The 18647-nt window shown below is 36.3% G+C and overlaps 1 protein-coding gene across 9 annotated transcripts in view; it reads right to left on the reverse strand.

Annotated features, from left to right (window-relative positions):
- The window catches only part of NAALADL2 (N-acetylated alpha-linked acidic dipeptidase like 2), a 455965-nt gene that overhangs the window by 82013 nt on the left and 355305 nt on the right, over positions 1–18647 (reverse strand). For all 9 annotated transcript variants that reach the window (XM_065073810.1, XM_065073811.1, XM_065073809.1 and 6 more), the window contains one exon: positions 12937–13083. In XM_065073810.1, the coding sequence (XP_064929882.1) occupies positions 12937–13083 (147 nt within the window). The remainder of the gene's footprint in view (positions 1–12936; positions 13084–18647) is intronic.

Consider the following 18647-nt stretch of genomic DNA (forward strand, 5'->3'; position numbering starts at 1 on the left):
GCAATCAATAACTTAGAATTACATTATTTATATTCATTCTTGAGTCAGCGAGAGTTACTGAGAGTCAGTGAAGGGAATGACTACTGAATTAGATGTGCTACACAGGATCAGATTACAGCTCAACCTAAAGAAATATTCTTTCCTTGGAATCCAAAATTTGATGGACCAGACACCTGTAAAGCAGGAAAAACCACTTAACCAGTTTTTATCTCACCATACTCTGGACACACACCCACGGAGCACAGGTTAGGATTCTCATAGTCCTCCATCCATCTCACATTCAATGGTAAGAGATACAAACAAGAGGTACAAAGTAGGCATTCATACCCATTCTCTTAATCTAGGTGCCTTAATGAAACAGAAGGTCTTGCTCTCCTTACACAGCTGAAATAGAAAGAAATACTAAGTTGTATCTGAAAGACCCAGGTGAGGGTGTCACTGAACCTCAAGTCAGCTAGAGTTCTGATATGGATCAGTCCTGAAATCTCTGGAGACAAACATCTGAAAAGATAAATTTTATTTTTCTTTAAAACTAGGTGTTACAAAAACAGAATCCAAGACAACTGCCTTTGTTAGAAAGCAGAAGTACAACAAAGTAAAATACCCTTTCTAAATAACTTTTTTGTGTTGTTTCTTTGCACAAGGTGTCATTTTCTCTAGGTTCTTCCTCAGCCCAGCAACCCTTCAGTGATTTTCCACCTGAAAACAAACTAAGCACAGCCCCTGCTTGGATCCCCAGGAAAAGAGTTTGTGGGGGTTTTTTGGTTTGTTCGTTTTTTTTTTTTTTTTTAAATCCATCTTGTGGTCAGACTACAAATATGCTCCCTGCTCTTCTCACCAGTCCCTTCTCTATTGAAAGGATTAGGGTTCTTTCAAGTTTATTACTGCCCCCCTCTCACACCAGCCCAGTTGCTTTCTCTTTTGTTTGCCACATCCATGCTCTGGAAAACTCTCCCAGACCAGTACGTTCCTTCTCTGAAAGCCACTGATCAACCAACCTTCCTTCCAAAGCCTTCCAGCCCTTGTCGAGACCACAGCAGCTGGGCAGAGTAAAGAAGCATCTTTGTTACTGTCCCAACCACTGCCTTCCAAAGGAACACAACGTAACTAAGCAATAATAAGCAAATAAATCAAAACACATGTTGTCATCACAAGTGGTGACTCACAATGGAATCAAGGCTCTGCTTGCTAAGAGCTCAAAAAGGAGTCATACAGAGTCACTGTGTCAAGCAGGCTTGAGTATTTTTGCATGATTAAGCTTGCTGCCCAGAAAACAAATTGCACATAAAATCAATCAAATTAATATAATTTCATATATTTGCACATATTTATAGACGACATCTATTATTTTGTGTGTGTGTGTGTTATTTTGCATGTTGGCATAGACAGACAATACTTGTAAAGAGTTAATCCAAGATTACTATCCAAAGTAACTTCCTGATGTGAAATATCTTGCTCTGCATTTATAAAGGGAAATGTTTAAAACAGTTGTTGTTCCTTTATTTCTTCTTCTCTCCATAAAAGAGCCCTCCATAAAGAGCTACTAGAAAGGCAAACATATTCTGTTTCTCTTGCCTTTTATTGTCTTCTGAGCACTAGGCTCATCAGGGAAAGCTGCATGAACTTTCCAAGTAACAGAAGCCCACTCTTTATCCCAGGGAGCACATGGCAGAGATATGAGTCCAGATGATGTTTCAAGAGCTCCTCTCAGCATTTAACAGCAAGAGCAACACTTTCCAACAGTGAGAAACTGAATCGGACTCCTCATTTATTCCTTCAGCAAGTTCACAATAACACAATAACAAGCAAGTGTTGGTTTACTTTTTTGTTTTTTTTTAATAGCAATTTGCTAGTCAAATTTCTAGCAAATACACACTGAGAAAAAGACATGCTAATCCAAAGAGCCCTAAAACCAGCTATATTATTCCTTCCTGTTTTTCACCCACAGTAGGAGTTCCAGCTATAGCTGCTGTCATCGTACTCTCCCACACTCACTTGCTAAACAAAATTCATCTGCCTTCACCTCTGGTCAGGCACCAGTACCACCCCACTTTGTACAACACGCACCTGAATGCTCTCAAGATGGTATCAACTTATATGGAAGGACTTTTTCAGGGTCAAACCACTGTGAGACACCATAAAATTTAGGATTTTAGGTGTCCAGTCATGCCTGTGAAAATTTTCTCCTCGAAGTTCATCACCTTTTGTAAATTATTCTGTTGGTATACAGCTACCCAAATGGATTACAACATTTGCGCTTCTGATATGAAGGTGTTGTTATCACACGATTTGTACAGCCTAGAAAGGACCACACCAATAATACTTGAATTCCCAGTGTAATGATTTGGTTTCTCTACAAACACTTCAGAGAAGAAATGACATACCATGTATTTGGAAGCGGGCTTCTAAAACCCCCCTTTGTCTCATCTTCCTTTTGGTATGATCAGTTAACCTCATCTTTTCAATACTCATTTAATGAAGCATTCTGTGAAATTAGAAAGACATTGATGTTCCACTTTTCGAATAATGGGTCACTTCTGATTAAACTTCGATTGAACATCCAACTTTCAATCTTAAAACAAATTGCCTCCTTTTCTTTTTAATTTGAACCCAATTTCCTGCTGCCCTCAGGTCTCATGACAGTAATTAATTGATTTATGAATCGATTAAATGGGGATCGAAAATGCAGAAAAAAAAAAAATCCCTTAAATCCCCAAACTTGGCTTACTCTTGTTTATTTATGATGGACACTTGCACTAAAATTAACTTCTGATTTATTAGACTCAATTTTCTAACATACCCTTCTTCAACTAATTAAATGAAAAGAATGCTTCACCTTCTAAAAGTACTAAATTTGCCATCCTTTGTGTAGCATCTTATAGCATACCTCCAATTTATATGCCAGCTATCAGCCAACGCATTTTAAATCATGAATAAAATCCCACAGCGCTTGTGGCGATTTAACGTGAAACAGAATAAATGCCAATACACAATTTAGAGATCTATTTTGCTGTCAAAAAACCCCACAACAAACAAAACAACAACAAAACAAACAAAACCTCCCCCCTCCCACTTAGAACTGAAAATAGTTCTGTGGTACATATAAACAATTTTTTTTACTAGGCCAGGGCAATGTTATGTCCACAACAGAGTCCTATTTTCTTGACTATTACTTTAGAAACAGCTAAATTACCCGTTAGGAAACTCAAATTATGTAACTAATAATTCCATCATATGCTGTTTTTCCATACCTGAACAGATTTTTCTTGCTTGCTGCATGTTCCCCAGCATTTGTAAGAAAACAACCATCTGTCCTTAACCTGGTGAATAATACACCAATACCTCCAAAATACGTGGGTTTGTGGCTTTTTGTTTTGCTTTCATTCTCATTTTATTTTCAAAGAAACATGCAGTGGAAGTTTCTCCAGTCTGCGACAATGATCAATATTTAGTCTTTAGTCTGAAGTTCTTTAATTAGTTTAACTTCACCCTTGTTAATATTTGTCAGTACTATTCATATTTCTGCCAGCTTTGCCCTTCAATATTTCATAATATTTGTGCCACCAATTTTGTACTGCACAAAATTCAAAGACTTTTAGGAAGGTACAATAGAAAGCAAGCAGCGAGAGCAAAGATCCTTCTGAAATTTGTACAGGAAGGCCAAACAGTATAAACATGCTAATTTAACGCTGCTAGTCTGCAAAGCAAATACAAAAAAGGAGGATGAAAGCCAAGAGAAAGCTGTTTATTTTCTTCCCATAGACCAAAGAATAATGTCTAGCAGGGGAGAATTTAGGGGTATAAAGCCTCTGCTGCATCAGGACTGAGAATATAATCTGTTACCTGACCATACATACATATATTCTGTGACTGTTCTATGAGCTATTAACCTATTTCACTCCTTCTGCCTTTTTGTAATACAACAGTATCAAGAGTAGAATTGCAGCAACCTAAGGCACACACACAAACATGCACTGTCTGGTCACTAAAACACAAAGCAAGCGGTCAGTGCTTACCTTCAGAATCAACCTGCGAAACAAGCTTAGTTGGGAGCTTGAATTCACCTGCAGAGCACACGCTATAAAGTTATACTAGTGCCAAAACTACTACCCAGTAATCCAGAGGCTTACAATCGCATCAGGACTTGTCTTCATCTGTATTCAAACCTATTGCCAAAAATTTGTCATAGCATGAAGGAGAAAACCCCGTCAGAAAAAAAGATAAAGAGAGTAGTGAGCAGAACAAAAATACTGCTGAAATCTGCACTGCAGGCTCTCACTAATTCCTTCTTCCATTTTACCCCAAGTCAAGCAATTGGCATATGGTGTCTTGGCAGCAAATATACAATTGTATTCCTTTGTGAAACAGGTGTTTCACCTCAGCTAGGCTAAAAGATCATCTCTTCTCCATTTTCCCTTTTTTTCCTGGCAGGATGTAAGAGACTGAACCAGAGGTTTGACTGGAAGAAAGATAAAAAAGGAGTAATGGGAAAGGCTATGTCATAGATTAAAATATGGCTTATCATCAGCTACCTGGAATACTTTTAGTTTAGGAGGGTGCTGCACACTGAAGCAGATTTTTAAATAGATTTTCTGAAAAAGTGGCTTATCTAGTAAAGAACATACCAAAGGCAAAGTGTGGTTCTCTAATGTGTGGGGGTTAAACTAAATGAATGAAATAACACCAGGCATGAATGTATGGCATATAGGATTTCTCACTAATAAAGGCCCTTAAAGCTGCAAATATCTCACAGAAGAGAGTGCACGCTTCTCCATCTCATTAGTGGGCTGACTCTCCCTTTCGAGCAAATGCTCTTGACATCTAGTTAAATATTACCCCCTAAAATCCACAAAGGATTATAAAGCAATATAAAAGTTGTTTTTTACTGGTTATTGCTTAAATGAAACTAAATAAATAAAGTGTGCATGCTTTTAAGTTATTTTTAGAAAGCAAAGCTTTGCAGTTGACACAGCCTAACGTGTGTAAAAAAATCTCATTCAAAGAGAGAATGACCTTACTTTGTGAGAACGCGCATGTCAGAAAGAGTTTCTGACAAGAGGCTTTTCTTTGGTATTTTCACCACTTCAGTTTTAGAAAAGAAACAAAACCAAATCTGTGTTCTGTTCTAATGCTGTGGTAAAGATGCGCACTGACCTTGTGATGTCACCAGATGTTGGACAAAATAAGCAATGCCTGCCAAATCAGATGCCACAGAGAACAGAAGAGGCATAACTGGAATCACTGCTGCACAATTTATTTTATTATTCAACTCAATTGTAGCTGGAAAAACTCAAGTCAACAGTCATCAGATAGGCAAAGGGTATAAGTACTTTTCTCTCATCCCTTTTAATTTAACATTTTCTTCCTTGCATTATTAAGTGAATTAAAATAATCACTGTAAAGCTATAATTTCACAGACTGCAGCACAACGAAAGCAACTTTTAAGTATCAGGATGCTTGCATAGCTTTATTCCTCTCCAGAGTTTTTCCTTGATGCTTTTAAAACCAAAGGCAGAATCAACAGTTTAAGGAGGAGGAAACAGCCCAAGCCAGAAATGCAGAACCTCACAGAGGGTCTTCGCAAAGATTCCAAAGGTCAGGAAAAGGAGGCTCAGTTCAGATTCACGACATGTAAGAGAGGACTCCTTTGCAGGGATGTGTGGTGTGAAGGATGCAAGAACATTTTGTAACATTTTATGATCAATTATGATCATTCGAATTATGCGGATAACATACAGTGCCAGTAAGATCATCCTATGTCCTGTTGTAAGTCATGCATCCCAGTGACAATGACTTTCACAATCACAAATATTATAAAACACAATACTTCTATTTCCTGATTGGATGCTTCCTATTTACAATTTTTTATTTTTAGTGCTTTAAAAGAATATTTAAATTATTACACTGAATGAAGATTTCTGATTTTCTGCACCAGACAGATACTGTGTAGGTGGGAGGCTTGCCATTTTGCAGTAAGAATCAGAACTGGCTTTTTCTAAGAACAAAAATAATGTCTTCAAAGACAATATTTATTTATTAACAGCCTTATTAATCAGTCCTTTAATGGCCATAATAAATCAAACATTTCAAATTTTATTTGAGAGAATGTATCACTGACTCAAATAATATAATAGTTGTTTGACAGTCCAGTGACCTTTTTTTAAGTATTAAAAGACAAAGTTGAGTGCTACAGTACTAGTATCTGCTGCTATAAACCAAGTTCTGATACTTGTGTGAATGCTAAAGAAACTGTTCATTTTTGTTACTGTACAGCAGGTTTACAGACACAACTTTCCCCACCTGGATGCACCATGGAATGTTTGTGACATCAATGCACTAGGATTTCTGACAACAAACAGATTCTTCTGGAGTGAAGTAATGTATCCAACGGAAGCGGTGTCATCAGTTTCACTAACATCAGTGGAATAACAAAGATGCTCTTCCATGAAATTAAGTAGCTAAATATTCATATTATTCAATAAAACAACTCAAGCAATCAATTGAACATCAAATGTATTTTGTCTTGTAAAACACTGAGTCATTAACCTTAACAATTTCAGCATGCTCTCACTACCAAATTCAACTAAATTAGCATCCAAGCGAACAGATGGACTAATGTATTAATGTAGTACTGGTGAATACTACAATAAGTAACCATTGAATGTACTGAGAAATTTAAAAAATCACTGATTTTTGCTCAAGACAGACAGAAAAGATAAAACATGTTGGTCAGAAGAAATACAGGATGAGTAAACAAAAGCACAGCTATTATAGACAGTATAACCAATGAGTGAGAAAGGCAAGACACACAAGCAGCCACGGTGTGGACCTACCTTCACAAGTCATCCCAAAGCAATCTACTGGGGACTGTTTCAACTATATTTTTTACACACTGGCAGTTCATCATTTGCACATAAACAAAAGTTAAACCTTTCTTCACCTTGACACATGTAACTGCCATTGCTACACCTTGTTGACCATAAAGTTCTAGTACAAAGTTCACAAAATCTCCCAGTAGCAGATGCAACAGCACCAAACTCTCCAAAGGTTAGAAAAACAAAATACTGCATTCCAAAGCAACATTTCATTCTGAGGCTGATACACATTTGCTCCTTTGCAAAGAATTTCTGGTGTTCTCTGGTACTCTAAGCACACAAGTACTTTGATACTTTTACATGTGCATGAAATGTCTCCCTTAAGTCCCCATGGGCAGCCACTGGCTCTGTATTTCCTTAAAAGATTTAACATACACCAGGAAGAATGGGGAGGAGGAGTGAAAGAGGAAAAGATGGGAGCCACGCAGAGCCTTATTTTCAGATGGAAGAGCTACCAAATTGCAGATCATCACGGTAACATATTGCTATTATACAAACTCCATATTAGTCTAGATACAGAAGGGGAAATATCGCTTCTGTTTAGAGTGGGAATCTCCCTGGAATATCAGGTTCAATCAACCAGTGCTAATTATCTTCTAAGAACATTCACGCATATGCCAGAGGCCTGGAAGTTCTGCTTTGAGCAGCTAAGGCTGAAGCAAGTACACCATGTTTTCGTATATGGTCTACCCTGCTTCTCCTAAGAAAATGTTGCCATGATGGTTCTAACTGAAGTTCTTAATAAACATACTTGGATTTGAGAAACTGATTGGGTACTGGGTGACACTTAATCCAGGAGGACATAAATAATGAGAGAAGCAAACCAGCATAAAATTTACCAGAAGAGCCTGGTCAGCTGTGGATCATCCAAGTAGTCACTCAGAAATCTCAAGACAGTAACTAACTCCTGTCTGGAAAGGGACTGGAGAACATATCGGAAGTAAAGGGGAAAATGATCTGTATATTGAGTAACAGGGAGATTAATAGCATAAGAACATAAAAATTGATTGACTTCAAGCACTGTAACTGTTTGACCAGTGAACTACATTAGCAATACAAAAATTGGTCTCAATAAAGGATATCATAGATCAGACCACTCATGTGTGCACACAGATACAAGGCTGTGTTTGTGAAGTTAAATTTCTCATTTTACCCAGAATGTGCTGACAAAACTACACCACAGACTTTGCTGCCTTTCGTATTGCCACCTTGATTATATATATACACATATAAACATATGCATATAAAACCAGAGTGCATGTATACATAATCTATACAAAAAAATCCTTGACAAAACTTTGCTAAGAGAGAATGTAAGAGAACACTGGTCAAAAATTTACAGTAAGCGTTACCAGAGTTTGTTCACCATATATCGAACTGCTTCACATCACAATACATGTTACATTTCTCAATAAGTTGCAGCTCAGACATTGTAGTCAGAAGACAGAGGTTGTGTCTGTCACTGGGGATTATCTATCCTCCTCCAGTTTGCAAATTGTTTACTGGTTGTTTTCAGCTTTGTTGACAATGCAGTCCATTCTGGATCAGAGATACAGAGAACTGTTATTTTAAACAGACAGTAGCATTTAATAAATTATTGCAGTAAGAGAAAGGGTAATAGCTCACTGGCAGGTAGAAATTAACTTTATTTTTATTGCTTGTTTTGTGAAATCTAAGCAGCAGTGTGCTGGAGGTTATAATGGTAATGGATATAGCTATTCATGTGGTAATAGAGCCAGTGGCCATCTACACTGCTGAATGACGTATGCTGCAGTGATTGATAAGGCAGCTGCAAACCTGAAAATTAAAAAAAAACAACAACTCCAAATGCTTCCTACAAGTTCCACTTAAATTATATTAAACTTTTCACAGAGGCTAATTACTTAGACACTTTAGTTCACTTTCACTGAACTAAAATTAAATACTATAAACACCACATCAAGATCATAAGTGAAACCAATTCAGTACATAAGTGAATGAATAACGATGGGAAACAGAATCTCCCAGTCATCAGTACGACAAAGTCGTTCCTGGTAAGGTCCCAGTGTGGCCAGTCTGGCTGACTGGATAGAGTCCTGACCACCATCCAGAACTTCCCCATGCCACCCAGGTGTCTATGAATTTGTATGTTCAGTTCAAAACTTTACCTTGACAAAAGAAGACCAAAAAACCCCAGCAGCTGAAGGTCCTCACAACACAGGATTAAGCTGGTACACCTAACCACTTACCCCAGAACTCCGTAACGTACAGACATTCAGTACTGTCCCCATACAGACAAAAACTGGTATAATCACTACATTCCCATTCACTTTTAAAGACACAAGCCAGACGCACTGAAGAGCACATCACACTGCCTAAGCTCTTCCTCTACACTAACATCAGCACATGAAAGAGAAAAGCAGCACAAAACACGGGAGTTATTTTTCTGTAAACTAGACCCTAAGTTCTCTCCATCAAGGACAGCTCCTGTTTCTTTTCTCATAACAAAGAAAACTTGGAAAGCTTTTGATTTCTTTTGAAAGAAGTGCATGATGTGTCAGCCTAAGCATGTAAATACTGAAATCAAGAAACTTCAGTAAGTTTCCCCAAAGAATGACAAAAAAGAAAGGAGAGCAGGATGGGGGGAAGGGAGGAAGTGGAGGCTGATGGTAAAAACAACTGAGAAGCCACATTCATTGAAGAATTAAGATTTAGCGGCCTCTGTTATACAGCAGTGCGGGTGAAAATCACTTCTAAGGGCTCTAATGAAAGTTGAAAGTTACCTTCAAAAAGTTATGCATATTTCAACAGAAATAAAAACCATTATGCATTCTCTCTAAAGAGGATACAATCTCAAACTGTCAAAATTCTAATCTCTTCTACATATATTACATACAAATGCCTTCTATAAAGAAACCTCTTCTCATTTTTCTTCTAAATTAGCTTAGTGGTCCATGGTATTACACTATTTGGGTCTTGCCTGTGAATAATGTGACAGGTAATTTTTATACTTCTTGCCTGTACTTAAGTTTGAGTGAAGATACGGAAAACAACTTTTATGGTCGAGGTGTAAAAGTAAATGTTCTGTAAGCCCCGCACACCTAAACCTGGACAGCTACTATAAAATATTGCATGCTAAGTATGTGTCTATCAGTAAATAACAAAAAGAGGGTAGTATTTTTTTTTCAAATAATATACAGTAACTTTTTTTTTCTCAAAACAAATATTTGTAATGCTAATATTGATGTAGCCTACCACATTATCACAAAAGGATTTTAAGATTTTGTGTTATGAGACAGGAATCATTATCTAACAGGGTGCACTGAGAAGGATGAATAATAAGCAGATAACATAGGAAATCATCTAGCTATAATTGAAAAAATTGGATTCCTCATGAAACTGTCAACTGCAATCACACAGAAATGGACAATAACAGTCTAGTTCCATCTTGAAAAATAGCTCGAAATACTCCTGTACCACTTGAAAAATTCTTCCAAGTTTACTTCCTACTTGCAGACTAAAATGCTGCATATTTTCTGTTAGTAAATAAATGAGCTGCATTTCACTCACTGCATTTGATACTCATGTCTGACTACTTAGAACACACTTTAGTAGCTGACAGACCTGACCACAGGCATTTGCAATGCAGATTTAGCCTCCTTGAAGCTGTGGTTTGCTGTATTAGATCATTTCAAGCATGACAGTTTTACTTACTGTTCTGGTCTCAACATTTCCTCTTACAACATTTGTTTCCTCTTATTTACTTCTCAGGTTACTGCCAGTGTAAAACTTTGAGGACTGACATTACACTTACTGTGTAAGAAATACATGTCTAAAGCTGACCTATTAACTGTTGCTGTGTAGGGACACTACAAGGCACAGGTCTCGGCCTTTTTTTACTCTAACACACATTTTTTTGAACGTGGAATAGCATCAGTTTTACGTGACACTGCATGCTGTCTGGCAGGTGGATAAAATAAACAACTAACACATAGTCCAAAAGAAGAGAATTTCCTGAGTAGGTCACAGCACTCAAAGAGACAGCTGAAGAAATCAACCTGGTGCTACAAAATCACATCAAAACATCTCATTTCTGAAATGTTTTCCTGAATCCGTATCTTGTTTTGCAATGAAGCTGACAAAGCTCAGGCATACTTTAAAAAGCTGAATGGCTCTGAAACAAACAAGCAAAAATCCCTCCCTACAACTCAACAGAATATTTTTAGTCACTAACTTGCACAAGGGAAATTCCTACAATGTTTATTAATACAACTGTAAACCCAGAACAAATTCTGTCTGCCTAATAGTAGTACTGTCCCTGATACAATAAACAGAATCCGCAAAACACAAGTGCAATAAACAGTAAGCAGGTTGTTTGGTAGAACATAGCTAAATGGGAGCAAAAATGAACCTGTTTTGATGGACTGTTGATAACCAGTGCAATAAAAAACAAAAACATAGCAATCCAAGTTTAATATTTCTGTGTAACCTCACTTCTAGGAAAAAAATCCAGCCTCTTGAAAACAGAAATTTACAAATTTTGAAATAGATCTCCCGGGGTCAAGATCTCCTATCGTCAGTGTGCAGCACATCACTACAACGCTGCACATCACACTTATCACAAATTCAAAAGTTGAGTTTTCAATAGATACTCAAATTTGCTGTGTCATATTTAAGCAAATATAAAGATACTCTCTTTTAAGATTTTAATTACATTGTTCAGTCATTTCCAGCATCATGCTGAGACAAAAATACACATCTGCAAAGTTATCTGAACACAAAGAATAACTTTGGTAGGAGTGAAATAGACAATAGCCAAAGGAACCTTCAGTGTTCACTTTGTAAATGTTGCTGAGAAATACATATATTTTGATATACTGAAGTCTGCAGATTCTTTCTCATGCTCTATAGGTCCTGTATACACAGATCTGGAAGGTAAACTGTATGGAAGAGCTGCTGACAACAAAAATTTGCACTGGAGCACAAGCCTGTCATAAACTTTGCACTCATATAGCTTATGCCTTCACGTTTTTCTTACAGCCATTGTCTTGTGTTTAATCTGAAACAGAATGCTTTGTCTAATAGCTGTAGTGATGTTCAGAAACAGAAGTCTCCTTTTTATATATTTTTGACTTAATCTAATTTAATTTACACAATATCATCACAACAACACTCCAACATTTGGCATATTTGTATTGTGTTTTGCATCTGTGAAATAGAAGCATATTAGCATGCAGTGTCAGGAAGCATTCCAGTTCAACTCAGCTTCAGCTTTGTTCTAGAACTTGGAAAGATACACACATATGTAAATAAGCACAGTGCAAGGAAAGAAAGGAGGGGAATATGAAGTCAATGCATTGTTACATTTGCAAGAAAATGCACACCTTTTCTCATGGCCACTGTATCTTGAAATAATTAATGCCAGGCTTCCTGATCCTCCACTGACCAACTGAGGGTCAGTCTGAGCTGTCCATGCGCAAATATAACCTACAGTAGTGAAGGCTGAAGTTGACAGTTTCTGCGTTCAATTCCAACTTGGTCTCCAAACAGCACAACGTGCCTCTTCCTTCTACTTACCTTGCACAGGACAATGGACTGAAAAAGAACATGGTGATTTGAAGACTCCAATCAAGCATACAGATCTTTATAACCAACATATATACTAGAGTTATATTTTGCCTACAGAGTGAAAATGGATATAAAATTTACTTTGAAGGCTGTCTCATTCTACTGTGCAGGAAAAAAAAAATACACATCAAAACTTGTTTCCTCTGTATTGAAAGCAGTCTGAAATGTTGGGTTAGATAATATGTAACCCTTAACACTATCAGCAATATTAACATTTCTAACATCATGCCTTCCCTTTTTTTTTTCTTTTTTGCTTTTCATTTGTACTAAACATTTGTCGGTTGGTTTCAATGCCGTATCCCCATAAAATCAGTCACTTTTAAGCTCTGTGGTATTCCCTCTGAAGATCCAAAAAAACTCACTACAACATGCTTGTCATGTAAGGATATAACCTGAGAAAATCTATTTCTATCTTTCTGCTATTTTCGGTTTGCCCATTTTTATTCATAACTACCTCTGATGTTTTGATGTCCTCATAAGAAAACTGCATGGCAGGTACTCCAAGATGGTTGATGAAATAATCTGAATCTCCTTGTATCTGCACAGAACTCACATTAGATCCTGGACATCTAGTCTTTTCCACACAGTTGGAGCTCTGGCTCTGAAAAACAAACACAAATCAAAATCCTGTTTATTTATTTGCAACCAAACTCTTAGCAACTCATATCAACACCTCATTTACACAGCATTCTTTGGGTTGATACCATTTAAAAATGGGCTGGAACTCACCCTTGAGCAAACCGGTATTAGCTGTTTCATACATAGTAGTGAGTCTACAAATCTTTCATCCTGTATTGATTTATAACTGCGGTCTTTCGGTTCGGCCATAGCAGAGAATGGAAACTGTGCTGCAACATGGCCAAGACTTTCAAAAGACAATGTGAAAGTCACATCTAATTTAAAGGGACAGGCAAGAGAAGAAGCCTTTGGTAGGCACACGAAACATCCCGAGTTGGGCAGCAGATTAGAGATCACCATGGTACCTTGTAGAAGTGTGTTCTGAGGTCTTTAATGGCTACTAAGGAATCAATAGCACGTTCTCTAGAAGCAAAAAGCTGAATCAAACAATCATATTCAACATATCTATGGTCTATGAAATGCTGGCAATGTGAAGAATTTGCTGCAATTGCAGAGTAGGGGTAAGAGAAAAAACAATAAAAAGGCTAAAGATAGAGAAATACACATTTTCAGGGTCAACAGCTAAAACCAGTTCTAGTCAGTGACATGTTTGTATTTCCTTCTCATAAGTATTTAATAGTGAAATCTTAGCAACAGAATTGCAATAAATACAAATGAAAACTGAACAAGTCCAAGACAGAGTGACACACTAGTGTAGCTTTCAAATGCATTCGTTGATTAAACACTTAATAAACATTAGGCACAAAAGCTTTCAACATCTGTTATAGCAAATAAGATACTTAGATTTCTTTTTAAGAATGTTAAGAAGTTGAAGTACTATAAATTATTTACATTTAGCTGATAGTTTCTACAGTATAACTTCCTCAGACCTACATATTAAATTACTATCTTGATACATGAACAGTGTACAGATTAGTTCTTTTTCAATACTAAAACACACTAGATTTTGTATATTAAAGTTCCTGAGGTTAGAAGGAAAATGTTTTAAGAGTTATAAAGAGACAAATCTTGGTATTTTTCCATTTTAAAATTAGCATAATTATTGCTATACACTTTTACTTCTGTGCTATGAAGAACACAATTGCATATTACCCAGTATAAATAAGGGCTGCAGATTTTCACAGAAAACTATTTTAAAATACCTTCAAGAAATAGCTTCCACTTCATAAGTGGTTTTGAATAGTGGCTATATCATTCTTTTTTTGTTGTTGTTGCTAAACGTTTCTGCTCCCACCATTCTTACATACGCTTACAGCTGTGCAAGGTCTGTCCAAAAAGACTGACAGGTACTGTTGAAACAGAAACAAAAGAGCATTTCTGTATGTGCACTCCACCCCTAGTAAATACTATCCCCTTTAAAGATATCCATGGAGCAAGAAAATTCACAGCAGCCAAAATTCTGGCTCTCCATGGTGTAGTAATAAAAAAGAATAATAACATTCAAACATTACCATAACATTAATCTTACGTGTCATTTGTAAGCCATAGTTGTTATTGCAGAAAAAAAAGCTTAAATCAGGGTTTTCTGAGGATTTTTCAGATTAAGAAGGTTTTTGTTGTGTTTTTTTTTGTTTGTTTGTTTGTTTGTTTGTTTTTGTTGATTTTTGTTTTGTGTTTTTTTTAATGTTTTTAAACCCTTTTACATCATTCTTGAGAAGGCTTCAATCACATTGAGAAGACATTTAACAAGATCACAGTGTGTCTGTTCCATGACATACAAATCCAATAAATACACGTTTGAGCCTAGTTATAATGATCAGTAGTCTGTTCTTCCTTTGATGTTTTAAATTTTGCTGAATGATACGAAATACAGCTTTTGGGTTCAACAGAAAAATCTCTGAAATAAGATATCTGAAAACCCAGAGTCACCTACAACTTAAGAGTTCACCTGCTTTGTTCAACATTCACCATTCACCCTTCCAATTTATTTTTATTGTTATGCAGACTGTACAACATTAGTCTTCTTGAAGTCTTTGCAAGTGATTGCAAACTTCATGTAGTGTGTTTTGTGTTAATTGCACAAACTAAATGTTTCCCCAAATTAATGGACTTTAAGATAAATAATAATAATAATAATAATAGGCTACAATTAATAAAACTTGCCCATAAATGAAGTGTTGTTAAACTAAGAGGCAAGCTTTTTACTTAGTCAATGCAAGAGCAGCCCACCCATACCTAAAAATACCTCCTTACAGGACAATTACCCACAAACACTGGCTATGTCAGTATTTGTTGCTTTCATTCCCTTCCCTCCTCATCCTTACCCAGAAGGAACATTCTAAATCTTTGTTCTGCCTTCCCTCACTGAAGACACTACTGTTACTGACACAGAAATTACCTTCAAAGCCTACTTAGTTAATCAACTGGAAATATTCTTCTTGTATCATGTGAAGCACCTTCCTACCAAAATGTACAAGCACTGTCTCAGGTTTCTTTCCATATGCAGCACTCAGGAAACCAGGAAAAGATCACCTCCCGAAAGTGTAACTGCAATTTCTGACAAGCAGGACAGCTTCCATGCTCGGCAGCAGAATGCCTGGTCCTTACTGTGAGCCGAGCAGCCATCAATGCAGGACAGAGACGAAAGACTGACTGTGAACAAATCACTGCTGCTAGGAAATGACGGTCACTCCTAAGGAAAAGACAAAGACTACTAGGGAATGCAGGCCACAGAACTCACAGGGGTGGGGGAGAAGATTACACCAATGCCAATGTCCAGAAACACAGGATTTAAAAGCATTTTAAAGTTCTTCAATGACAAATAATTTGTTGATCATCATGTAATAGCACCTATGTATCACACTGGCATTTTGCCTTCCCTTTCCTTTTTTTTTTATCCCCATCAACTGATCTGTTACTTAGGCATGTTTAAATCTAAAATGCTACCATTAAAAAAAATAAACTTCTTTACAATTTAACTATTTGATGCATTTTAATTCTTATATCTTTTCTTTCATATGTAAAAAAAAACCAATTTGTGAGTTCCCAGTTTGGAAAAAAGTTCAGTTGCTATGCATTACTCCACCAGTTGCAGTTAGGCCCTACTTAATGATCCTTTATATGTTAGCTTTAAATAGGTAAACAGAAACATATATATATTCAAAAATGCATCTAGAATAAATCAGCAATAAGAACTAACTCCCTACTGTAGGGCAGGCAAACTGCATTTCTTCAGTAAAACACACATAATAGTGCTATTTAGATCACTCAGTTCCTCAGGCTGGTCTCCACTGTGTCAGTCAAACCCTCCCTTTAGATCAGAAGGAAAGCAAAGTCATGCTTAGGGAGGAATCAAGAAGTGGTTCATGTCAGTGCGAGGACATACGTGCTATTTGTAAATGAACAATTTTATCTCTCTGGAGTTCACTTTGGTTTTCAGCATCTTGTTATAGGTTTATATTACAAATTCTAGAAAACGAAGAGTACCATATGGCCCATTAAATACATTCAAATTGGATTAATGTTATAAAATAGACCTGACACATCTAAAGTATAATCAAGTGGTACTTCATTGCAGACCTTATTATATCCCTAATTAGGGCAAAGCATTCATAGGAAACTTTTGTTGCAACGATAAGATCCTGAAATAAATAAAAGCCTATATTTTAAAATAATAATAATAGATTAACAAATTATTGGGCATTTCTACAGCTCACCTTCCACCTGGAAACATGTACCTGTCAGTTAGTTTGGTCATCCTCCTTCCTCTATGTTACTCCAGCTGAAGTTAAAACCTTAGCAGCTTTTGAAAATGGATTAAAATTGTCCAAGTACTTGTCAAGAGGACAAATAAAGAATGACCAGTTATTCTTACAATCTATCAATGACTCCAGCTTCAGAACTACAGCAAAGAGGCTTATTCCTCATGAATAATCAATCTCTATTTCTTGAGCTGAATCGCCACCTGCGTTAGTAACTGGTACAAGGCAAATGCATTTAAGAAGCAGCCGCATGGTAAGACCATCTAGATCAAGTAAAATTACCTAGACAAAGAGCTGCAAAATGTATTAATCACAGACCATGTAAAAAATGCAGAAAGCAACAGATTAGCATCTTTATTACTATAAATGTGTTATGCTAAATCATCGTCGACATGTAGGAAAAGCCAGAGATGCTGCATAGCAAAGGATTCACAAGTATGTATCTCTCATCCATAAAACCGTGCTACACTAACAAACAAATCCTTAGAGAAAGAAGCTTTCACAGCTCTTAAAAAATATTATCAGCTGTTTGCTTGGCCTGACTACCAAATTCTACTGAAAAAAATCATGGAGTTTCCAGGAATTCTATTAACTCTATGGCAAGCATACTTCTGTTTTCTCCCATTCAATTACCTGGTTTGGCTAGAAACACTTTGCTTTGCTCTCTGTCTTTGCTGACTGATCACATATATTGTTATTAATGCAAATCAGCTGTTTATTAAATTATTAGGGAGATTTAATTCAGCTCTTTCCCCTATTGACCTCAAAGTACTTTTTAAAATCAACTAAAGGCAATCAAGGTACCTAATTCTTCAGTCTTAACCAACATCACAGAGGAAAACAACTAAATATTTCTTAAATGCGTGACATTTCCCAAATTCTGAGCCTTATCAAACTGTCATGATTCAAGTACATACATTAAAATAATTCTAAATTATATCCACTCATTAATTTTCTGCATGAGAAAAAGAAAATATATAAATGTGCTGATGATACTGAATATGCTATATACAGAGAAGAGTTGTGGTTTAAATAGGGTAAATGTTACACACCACTAATATGATGCATTTGCCTACTTACACAATGCAATCACCTGATTACCTCCACTATTTTAGGGACATAATAAAAATATTAAAGAAGAGATGGGCAGACTATACTGTTTTACTATAGACTGTAATATTATAAAAAGCTGTCATTTCAACGCTTGTGCATGTTTTTTACATCTATTTTGGCCATGATGGCAAAGTACTAACAGCACATACAACCCAGTTTCACAATGATCTTTTACTTGTTGATGCTGTATGAGACACTGAAACACAACTGAACAGCTTTGTCTGATGATGCTAATTTTACTTGTCAAGCATATTTTAATCAACATTTATAACAAAGTGAAATAAAAAAACTGAGAAAATGATCACTCTGAAGACTAAGCCTGTAAATCTTGAGAGTAAGATCAATATGAATGAAACTACACCAATGACTACTAATATGATTAAAGCTACACCAAGCAACCTTCTGAGACAGAGTGACTAAAACCTGCTGCTTTTAAATAATTTTATATTTAGAATAAAATAACTAGTTAAAAAGGAAGAAAATCTTTACTTTCTCAGCAATTATTTCCTTCCATCTTACACATATTTTCATTTAAATATGTCCAAAGCTTTACTGAAAATATCTAAAATCTGAGGATGATTGACCTTTAAGGGCAACATGAAGACTTAGAGTGAAATTGTTCTGTAGTGCTGCAAAATCAGTCACAGAAAAGATGCATTTAACTTGGAAATTTTCCCTAGTTTCAGTTTTTCAGTATTAGTACAATAAAATG

Source organism: Columba livia, chromosome 9, assembly GCF_036013475.1.
Source record: "Columba livia isolate bColLiv1 breed racing homer chromosome 9, bColLiv1.pat.W.v2, whole genome shotgun sequence".
Lineage (NCBI taxonomy): Eukaryota > Metazoa > Chordata > Aves > Columbiformes > Columbidae > Columba > Columba livia.